The sequence below is a fragment of the Cryptomeria japonica genome, chromosome 3 (assembly GCF_030272615.1).
Source record: "Cryptomeria japonica chromosome 3, Sugi_1.0, whole genome shotgun sequence".
NCBI lineage: Eukaryota > Viridiplantae > Streptophyta > Pinopsida > Cupressales > Cupressaceae > Cryptomeria > Cryptomeria japonica.
In genome coordinates, this window is record NC_081407.1 from 353243230 (window position 1) to 353254396 (window position 11167).

At 37.1% G+C, this 11167-nt stretch overlaps 1 protein-coding gene across 1 annotated transcript; it reads left to right on the top strand.

Moving 5' to 3' along the window:
- Positions 1–9071: 9071 nt before the first annotated feature.
- LOC131874165 (uncharacterized) lies at positions 9072–10506 on the top strand. Its single transcript, XM_059217415.1, has 2 exons — positions 9072–9146; positions 10060–10506. Exons 1-2 carry the CDS (start codon positions 9072–9074, stop codon positions 10504–10506), a joined length of 522 nt encoding a protein of 173 aa, XP_059073398.1.
- Positions 10507–11167: the final 661 nt, after the last annotated feature.

Consider the following 11167-nt stretch of genomic DNA (forward strand, 5'->3'; position numbering starts at 1 on the left):
TATGAAGTGTCTAAGATAAATCATCGTAGGAAATAAACATGAACCTCATTTCCTAACTAGTGAAATAACCATGAAGCTAATAATTCACCTATCTTCAATAATCAAACTAGAGCATAGAGTCAACATAGTCATCATAATGGCCACCTTTGTCAAGGAGAATATCAATGAAACAAGAGTCATCATAAACATGAACTGATCTAAAAGTGTTTATCACATCCTCTCATAAAAGATGAATCAGGGAGGGGCACTACATATTTTATCACCTAAAAAGAATAAAATGTTTTAAAGTTTAATTATCTCATATTGAATAAATGATTTAATTTTAATAATGTAACTTTCTATTTTTTTTTGCATTTTAGTTGCAAACATGATTCTAAGAATGTAACTTTCTATATTTTAAAATATCTGAATTATTTTTCTATTTTAAAGGAAAAAATCATACATCTCTTTGCATATTCTATGTAAATTAAGATATTTATATGCTAATATAGTATCAATTACAAAAATAATTCATTTTGAACTCATTTACTATTTTTTTTATTCATAGATATTACTAATACTTCATATATTATATTGCATTATTTCTCTCATGATAAAGTAAAAATATATATATAATGAAACTTAATCCTAAATGATTGCTACTATACTTTGCATTTGTTTTGTTATTTTGTTTTCTTGCAATAATGGGTGAAGTGCAATAAGGTGGTGTGGCAACCTTGCTTCAAAATTCCAATCCTTCTTATATCTCTTTATGAATGAGACATAACTGAATGGTTCAAAATAATACTACACATTTATTGCCTTTTCCACATATATCTTGAAAATAATAGTACAACACTACTCTTTTATTTTTTATTATTAATCTTTTACCTATTTTTTTTTATAGTTGCTCACATAAAACCCATTAATACTCATGTTTGGATTGAGAATTCAAAAAACAACAACATAGTGTGTTAAAATAAATAAAGCTACAATATTCATTTTAACCCCATTCGCATAGATATATAAAAATAATTGTACACAAAATTCTACATGGAATTGCAACTTCAATACAATCTTCAAGAGTCTAATGAGAAAAAGAAAATGCCAAAGAAAGACTTGCTCTTGAAGTTTCTTAAATTATGAAATGAATAACTTGAAAATACACAAATTACATCTTGCTCTTCAAACTTCCTCTATATTATGGAATAAATTATAAAACAATTGAATATTTACATCTTGCTAACCACCCTTCCATAAATGACATCATTAAGCCACTTAGGACTCTAGCCATTCTCCCAAGAAATGAGATCCATTTTTATTTTGTTTAAAAAACCCATGAATCTCTATGGAAATAATATTCTCACACATATCCTTTTCCCATTTCACCCTTACAAAACACTTAAACAATTTACACAAAACTCGTTTCTTACTTGTGATGGTGGAAAATTAGGGTTAGGGTTAAATTAAGATAATAAAACCACTAAATGTCCAGATTAACCATCACATTAAAAAGGAGAGGAATCTAATAGACATCGCCTTAATAGATATAGATTATGATAAGATTCCAGGCTCCTTTGATAGGGCTTTATCCTCCTTAAATTGAATTGAATTGTTGATGATTAGGGCAAGATAGTGAATTATTGAAGCAGTCTAACATAAATAGTGAGCTACAGATGTCAAACTGAGCCACCAACTTGGATCTGAGTAGAAGAAGATGTTTTAGATCTATTCCCAGAAGTTTGCCCTGATTTTTTGGCGTCGAGTAGTATCAATTCGCCATGGTCCTTCCAATTTTACGCTATTGAAAGCTGAACCTATTCATCTCTGTGAATTATGTTGATCCTCTCGAACACAACTTTGTACATGTTTCCTGCACCTATAAAGAAGTGGAAATTGTTGAGAATAGGGCTTTGCCTAAGTCAAACCCTGATTTAGGAATTAACCTTGAATGAAATAATACAAATACAAAAATAAATGTTGAATAGATATACCTCAAATCTACAATTGTTGATGATGATGCTTTTCTCTTTGAAAGTAATCACAAACATTGTATGAAATGGAATGAAAACACAAAACCCTAACCACACACACACATATGCTTGCATAAGGTTGATGTAATTTTTCTCCACAATGGTTGAAGGATGAGTATGCAGCCTTGAAGATCTCTAAAAAATATTTGATAATGAATACTTCATAGATGCAAGGGTGTTAGATTGCTTGTAAATGGAGACTTAGATCTAAAATGAATTGATATAGGTAAATTACCGATTAGGCCGACCTCCAACGGTCACATGGAGCCACAAAGTGATGGTATGATGAAAGAATAAGTATCTGGTCAACTACTGAGAGGGGGGATGAATCTGTAGATAGAAAAACTGATATAAACTTCACCAATTAAAAAAAATCTCTCAAAGTAAACTTAGAACTAACAATATAATACCTCTGTCAAGATAAGAACTCATAAGATAAACCGGTTGTCTGTTACAACAAATTAACAGTAAACAACTTCTTCATATCTCAATGCTTCCGATTATCATGACTTATCAAAATAGTTAAGTAGTTAAGTAAATCAACCATGAAAACATAACCACAAAAACATTCACCACTTGACACAAATATTTTTGACGTGGAAACCCAAAATAGGTAAAAACCACGGTGAGATGAGACTCACAAGATAACTATCTGAACTCTTCTGAAGTTCGCCCTGTTAGGAGCCTAGCCTGTTAAAGTGTTCACATTAAAATGGGTAAATGCACAAAGTTGGGTCCTAATCCCACGGAAGTCCGCGGGTTGGGAAAAGAGCCCGCTAGAAACGGGTGCCCATTTTTTACAAATCGGGCACCCGTTTCGCTTCGGGTGCCCAAGCCATTCAAAAATGGGCGCCTGAAGCTAAATAGGTGCCCGTTTCCGGAATGTATTTATTTATTTTTTTAAAACCATTTTCCATCATTTTCACTATTTCAAAAACAGGTAAACATTTCAGAGGAGCACGGGTACCCGTTTTTTTCATCCCAGCTTCCCCCCAGACCATTTTTTACCTCCTTCTAGGTACGTTGTTTTATTTTTTATATTCTATTTTATTTATTTTTATTATTTTTCATAAAAAATGTTAATTTATTGTTATTTTTTAATTTTAGTGTTTTAAAGTTTGAAAAATGTTTTTTATTTTATTTTATTTCATGTTTAAAATAGTTTTTAGTTTTTAAATATTGCAAAAAACATGAATAGTAAAAACCATAGGAAAAAAACAAAAAACAAAAATGTAAACGAACAATAAACATTAGACACAAAAAATAGACAATAAACCCTGAACAGAAAAATGAATACTAAACCCTAGATAGAAAAAAACGAACAATAAACCCTAGAAAATAAATGAACAACAAGCCCTTAAAAATTAACAAACAATAAACCTTAGATGAAAATCAACAACAAATCCCCCTTCTCTCTCACACACACACGTACATGTTACCATCTCTGTCATTACGCTCTCTCTGTCTCTCAATCTCTCATTATCCCCTCTCTCTCACACACACACATTGCCCCTCTCTCTCTCTCTCACACACACACACATTGCCCCTCTCTCTCTCTCTCTCTCTCTCACACACACACACACACACACACACATTACCCCCCTCTCTCTCTTTCACACGTTACCCTCTCTCTATCATTACCTACTCTCTATCTCTCAAATTATCTATTCTCTCTCTAACTCGTTGTATCTCAAATTACCTACTCTCCCTCTCTCTCTCTCTCTATTTTAATCATGCGTAAAAGTTTGAATATTTAAATTTATATTTCTAAATGTTGTATTTAATTATAGGATTCTTTTGTAAAAGTTAGATGTTTAATTTATGTTTAAATTGAACTTTAAAATGATAATGAATTGAATGTGTTTATTTGTGTGTGTGAAAAATAGGGTTCTTAAATTTGATAATACTCTAACTATCACTATTAATCCTCGCTACTTCCTAACTTATCCCAATCTCTAAAGATATACTATATATTTACAAACATGATAACATGTCCTTTTTCTTATTTTATCTCTTTGCTTTATCCTTTTATCTTCCTCTAATAAGCAATGCCTCCTTTTTACAGCAAATACCCCCCTAATAAGAGAGATAAAATGAGAATACAAAACTCCCCATAAAGAAGTAGGTCAGGTGCTAATGATGAAAGACCTACTCCATCCTGTCTTAGCATGAATTCTTGTCTCCGAACCAGCAATTTTGGGTTCCTATATTCCGCAAGCATAATTTCCCCTTTTAGTCGCTAAGAAATGTTCACATTAAAATCCCCAGGGTGAGTTTTTGGTCAGAGTATCCTTTTTTCCTCTCTCTGCTTTCCAACAGTGCGTGGCGTACAAGACAAGTGTCATCTTGGCGTTGCCCCGAGCGGTATGTGTTTCACATTTGAGGATTGGAGTAGCGTGATGATGACAAATGGAGAGGTTTTGTTGACTGGGCCTTTTTCGGGGCCCACCTTGTAGCACAAATAGGAAAGGGACACCTAGCATCTTCACGCTAGCAGATGCATTTCTTTTTGGAGAGGTTCATCATAAGAGGTTTCCCTTCTTGCCACATTTTCTTTTGCGGTTAGTGAAATATTTTCTATTCAGGCCGGTATGAAGATCATCATAGACAAGAAAAACAACCACCTTGGGGCCGTTTTGCTAGGCGTGACCTTGTGGAATGACACAGCTTGGTTTTTCTGTTCAGGGGTGGTTATGCATGTTTGGTGTACTTAGGAGCTGTTAGCAGAGCCGCGGGCTCTATTTATGCTTGTTTTTTCCTTGTTGTAGGGGTTCAGAACTTTTAAGAAAAACAATTAAGGATCTGAGATAATTTTTAGTTGCTATAGTTTCCCAAGAGGAAGGTTAAAATTGTGCCTGCGACCTTTGTGATTGCCTCTTTTGGATGCTTAAATAGGCTTTTATGTGCTTTTCTTGTATTTTGATGACTTTAGAGATATCTATCTAATACTTTGCCGATTAAACTATGTTCCGCACTTGTTATCTGGTGGATGCATGATATATGTTTCTTTATGTTTTTCCAAAGGAGTCTTAATTGTATCTTAATTATAGTTCTGTTCGGACATGTAGATTGTTGAATGGGCTTTAAAACCGTGTGTTTCCTATTTTTATATGCTATCCGCTTTTTATGAAATGTTTTGGTGCATCGCCTCCATAGTATAGATCATTTTATTTTAAATTTCCTTCTTTTCCCTTTTCCCAAACCCCAAGGAAGAGCCGACTTCTGAAATTCGGAGGTTATTCAGTGAATTTCGCATAGTAGGTCCCCCATCACCGAATTTCCCATAAGGCTGTTTATTTTCAAAGTAAAATTTAGAGTCAATAGTTCTTTTTCTGGCACACCCAGTGGGACTTCAAGTTCAAATATAACTCTGAGCTAGTTTATGAGTCATAGGCTTGTCACTAGGAATCAAACAACTTTAAATCATCACCTTCTCTTACCACCTCTGGTGATTGTGCATTTAGCCACATCTTCATCCTCACAGAGCTTTCCCACTTTCCCTGTAGTCACCCATGCAACAATGACACACATTCCCCCCAAAAATTTTGTGACCTGGGACAACAGGAGCCCCCTAATTCCCCCAACTCCACCCATGGTTTGGGGAGCTATCCTTGCAGCCATGCTAAAAGTCATGCCCAAGTTCACTGGAGAATGCCATAAAACTCCCAGGGAGCATTTACAAGATGTAGCCACTGTCTGCACTGTCCATGGAATTACTGAATAGAATGTGGCCTTAAGATTTCTTGTAGCTTCTTTCAAAGAAAGAGCTTTGGAGACTTAGTTTTGGCTTATCTCAGAAAGGAAACTAAGTCTCAGAAAGGAACTTGCAATTTAAGGTTGGAGACTTAGTTTTGGCTTATCTCAAAAAGGAAAGACTTCCAAAAGGACAGCCAACCAAGTTGCTGATGAAGAAGATTGGGCCACTCAAGATTGTGCATAAGTTTGGCCAAAATGCCTATGAGGTTGAACTACCTCCTTCTTTGGCCATATCTCCTATTTTCAATATTTGTGACTTGTATCCCTATAAAGGAGAATCTTAGACCTCTCAGATGGATACCACATTGCAATCTGAAGAGGATTGGGTGAAAGATTTACCAGTTAGTCAATCGGTTCAGCTGGAAAGCATCTTGGATACCAAAGTGATCAAGAAGACAAGAAAGGGCATCTACAAACATTATATTGTGAAGTGGGAAGGTCTACCTAATTCAGAGGCTATGTGGATGTCAGAATCTGACATAAATCATCATGGAGTGCAACTAGCAGACCTGATAACTCAAGGGACTTGAGTTTCTTGCCGCAAGGGAGTATGGTGCAGAGCACCTAGCTCAAAGTTGTCTTTTATTGCATTTTAGATTTTTTGTGTGATTTAAAGTTATTTTATGTTGTAATAAGGTGGAATAAATCCTATGATTCTTTTTGAAGCCATAGTTTGGTTGTCCACACTTTTGTTGTGCTCAGGATCCAAAATTGTCATTATCTTGAAATGTTGTCAAAATGTCAATTTTTGGTTTGTACCAAGTGGATGCCTGGAAACTTGCTAGAATGTTTGTAAATGGTCTAAATCCATTGTAGGATTCCATTTGAGTGACTTTTAAGGCATTGAGAGCCTTGGAATGTGTTTTTGCACTCATAGGTGAAAGTTGTCAAAATTGTCATGACAACTTTTGCATTTTTAGGGAAAAGTTGTCCATGAAGGAAATGGCATTGGAAGTTGGTTGGAACCAAATTTAAATTTTGTATAAAACCTTCTAAAAATCTCCAATATGAGGTTAATCAACTTTTGGTTTGCATTCAATTAATTGGCCAAGGGTTTCCTATGCTTTTTCTCACATTTGGACTATTTTTGATTTGAATTTTTGATTTTGTACAACCTGTACGGTCTGGTACAATGCTCATAGTAGCATAGGAAGTTATAAATTTGTTTTACCTTTCCAACAAGTATAATATGAAGGTATGAAGTGCTTTGAATCAAAAGTTATCATAATTTTTGTAATAGTTGCTCACAAACCCTTGAAATTTGGGGTTTTGATTGTAAAAATGCATTTTACCTGAGCATCCATGAATGGAAGAGTTTCAATCCATTGGATGGATTGGGTAGGCTTTGTAAATAGTTTTAGAGTAGGCACAATGTGTTTTTTCAGGCCACAAGGAGGAGAATGGGTGAGATGAACAACACACAAGCTTGTAGCTAGTGTGTGGGGGCAGCAGAGATTGCTCATTTTCAGAGCCATGGAGAACTGATACCTTAGCAACCTATAGTGTTTTGTAAAGGTATATGGGTGTAAAAAAAGTATCCAATAATTTTCTAGTTGTAGATTTTGACTGGTGAAGAGTTTGGAGCACATCTTCCAAAACTGCCTGGAAGCCCTAAACCCCTTAAAAATAGCTCATTTTGAGTTACCCTAGTTGTACAACAAACCCAGATGGGAAAATTTGTGATCTTTTTTAACTTCCAAATGGGTAATATCTAAAATTATCTAGGGGTTGTTAGGAAATTTGTGGGGGAAAGACCAAAAAAAGTCCCAGAAGGGCTAGTCATTTAGGCCTAATAGGAGTCGGTAGAAGCAAGTTGAAAGCCTAGGGCTTGGGAGGAAGGTGAAGACCTTTATAATGAATAAAATGACCTTGAAAATACTTGAAAAACATAAACACAAGCTTTAAACATAGTTAGAGTGAAGATCCTTGGCCGAGGTCTTTGGAGCCTAGCTGGAGTTTTGGGAAACTAGTAGGAGACCATAAAATCAGAGATTTGGGGTCAAAACCAACAAGAAACCTCAAGAGGCTATATCTAGGAGGAAAGACAATATATTTTAGGCCTTGGAGGTCTAAGGAGTGTACCCTAACAAGTTACCTTGGAGGAGCTTGAGTAGAAGGGTGAGTTGAGGAGTTGGGGTGAGTAAGGGTGAATTGGAGAGCTAGGCACAAGACCTCTGCACCACATTTTCTAATGAGTAGTTATCTTCAGCACTATGGACCCTACACTTCAATGGTGCAAGATGCAAGATGGGCTCTGGAGCCAGAATTTGTCTCACACCTCCCTTTGGCGAATAGATCTTAAAGCCTTTCTGGTTACAATTTGCATGTTCTAACAATGAAGCAGAGTACGAGGGATTGATCCAAGGCCTGAGCATGGCGGAAAGGATGGGCATTAAAAAATTGAAGGTCTTGGGTGACTCTGAGCTAGTTGTGCATAAAGTACGAGGGATATCCAGTGCCAAACACGTCCGTATGAGATCATATCATGCCAGAATGTGGGATCTAATATAGATTTTTGATGCTTTCAACATTGTAAGCATCCCCCAAAAATTAAATGTTGTTGCTGACCGGATGACCACAATTGGATCACAATTTGACCCCACCATAGACTTACTCACCAGCTCTCAAGCGGTCTGTGTAGTCATCCACCCGGCTATTCCTGATAATGATACTCACTGGCAAGTTTTTGAGAGCAATGAGAAGATCACTTTATTCATCCAAAACTCAAGAGGATTTGCAGATTAGCTGCAACCTAAGGTGAAAGAAGCCTATGGAGATCATAAAATCCAATTGAAATTGAACAAGCTTCCTAACTGTTTGATCTCTAGAGAACCTGTTTGACCACGATGATGCCAAAAATAATAAGCGGAAGCTCACAGCCAACAAAGGGATTATGCCAAAATGTCGGTAGGAAGTGGGAGAGTTCTCAAGGTAGGAAAAGGCATTTCCCTTGAAGACCGAAAGAGATTGGCCCAATACTGTGATGAATATGTAGGCATCTTGGCTTGGTCTTATGATGATTTAAAAGGATACGATCCTAGCATCATTCAGCATACCATTGAGCTCATAGACAGAGCTAAGCTGGTTCGACAGAAGCAAAGGCCGGTCAACCCCAAAATTGAGTTCCTTATGGCTTAGGAGCTGAAGAAGCTGATCGAATCATGGATCGTTTACCCCATAAAACATAGCACATGGGTATCAAATCTAGTGCCCGTAAGGAAAAAGAATGGAGATATCCGACTCTATGTAGATTTCTGAGATCTGAATCAAGAATCTCTCAAAGACCACTACCCTTTTCCATCAATGGAACAATTACTGAGCACGGTGGCAGGGTCAGAAATGTTCTCAATGCTCGACGGTTTCTTGGGGTACAACCAGGTACTAGTAAAACCAGAAGACCAACACAAGACAATGGTCACCACCAAATGGGAAACGTTTGCATACTAGAAGATGCCTTTCGGGTTGTCAAATGTTGGAGAAAATTTTCAAAGGGCCATGGATTTGGCTTTCAAAGAACTCATAAATAAGATTATTTTGATATACTTGGATGACCTCACAGTGTTTTCCAAACACTGAGAGGATCATTTTGATCATCTCGAACTGGTTTTCCAAAAATGCCTCGAATTTGGGATTTCCCTAAACCCAAAGAAATGCATTTTCGGTGTCCCTCAAGGCAAGTTACTCAGACATATAGTGTCCAAAGAAGGTGTTTCCATTGACCCAGACAGAGTCAAAGCCATAAAAGACCTCCCCCTTCCGGTCAACAAAAAAGGAGTCTAGTCTTTTTTAGGTAAAGTCAACTTTGTTAGTCATTTCATTTTGGACTTTTCTGGAATTATAAGACCCATAACCCTAATGCTAAAAAAGGATACACATTTCAAATGGATTCCTGAAACCAAAAGAGCTTTTAATAGAATCAAAGATGCTATCTGTTTAGCCCCCATGTTGTCTAACCCAGATATGTCAAAAGACTTCATAATGTATGTCTTCTCTAGCAAGTATAGCATTGCCATGGTCCTAACCCATAAGGATGCCAAAAAGGGGGGGTGAAAATCCCATAGCTTTCCATTCAAAGACCCTCAAAGAGTATGAGGCCAAATACAACTTTGTTGAAAAAAAGGCCTTAGCCGTAGTAAAAGGATTGAAGAAATTCGGGCATTTCATCGCCTGTAATAAAACTACGGTGTACGTAGCTCATCCTACGGTCCGGGAATACATTATGGAGGGTGACATCACTAAAAAAAGGGCAAATTGGATCACTAAGATCCTGGAATATGATGTTGATGTCAAGACAACAAAGCTCATTCACGGGAGGGGCATTTGTGAAAATATAGTTTGGGGATACAAACCTCGTGAAGATGAACTGGCTGCAGAAGAGGCTGTTATGTTTTCACCTGATGCTCCACAAGCTTGTTGGATCGAGGCCAGGAAGCAATTCATGAAGGCCGAGATTTTTCCCGATGACCTCCCTTCCAAAAAGAGAAGGTTTTACAGGTTCCAAAAGAGCGGTTTCCGTTTGATAGACAGAGTACTCTTCAAAAGAAATTTTGATGGAATCCTGCTCTGTTGTGTAGATCGAAGCCAAGCAGATAAAATCCTACATGAATTCCACTATGGCTCCTCAAGAGGCTATTTCTCCGCACCTACAACCGTTATCAAAATTACCCAAGCTGGATATTTTTGGTCCTCAATGCTCAAGGCCGCACACAATCTGATAAGGGAATGCAAGGAGTGCTAGTATTATACTGGCAGAAGCAAAAGAGCTACAATGCCCCTCAGGCCTGTATCAGTAGAAGAGCCTTTCGCCTAGTGGGGTCTCGATTTCATTGGAATGATCAATCCCCCCAGTTCATCTAGACACAAGTGGATCCTAACCGCCACCGACTATTTCACCAAATGGTCTGAAGCTATTCTTTTGAGGAACTCATTAGAAAGTGAAGTGTTGACTTTCCTAGAAGACTTGGCATGTCGATATAGTTCTCCCAAAACCATCATATTAGACAATGTGCATGCATTCACCAGCTCGCGAATTACCGAATTCTCCCTTGACAGAGGTATCTATCTTAAAACCTCTTCTAATTACTATCCTTAGGGGAATGGACTTGTTGAGTCCACTGACGAGAACTTGATCAGACTTATTAAAAGGATAGGTTCTAAATATAAGAGGGAGTGGCACCATCATTTCAGAAGCGCATTATGGGCATATCGCATAACACCTAAACAAATCCTAAAAAATTCCCCATATAAGCTGGTATATGGAAAATATACACTTTTCCCCACATCTTTAGAGATCCCAACCCTGTAGCTACTGAAGTCCATGGAGGTGGCGGAGAACGAACCTGTGGCTGTAAGATTAGTGGAGATTATGGAGCTATAAGAGGAAAGGGAGATAGCCTTTG

What these genes read in the sequence shown, in the direction of transcription:
- LOC131874165 (XM_059217415.1), top strand. Translation starts at nt 9,072, where the DNA reads ATGGAACAATTACTGAGCACGGTGGCAGGGTCAGAAATGTTCTCAATG. An exon ending in GTTTCTTGGGGTACAACCAG is followed by an intron (nt 9,147 to 10,059) that starts GTACTAGTAAAA and finishes GTTGATGTCAAG; the next exon opens with ACAACAAAGCTCATTCACGG.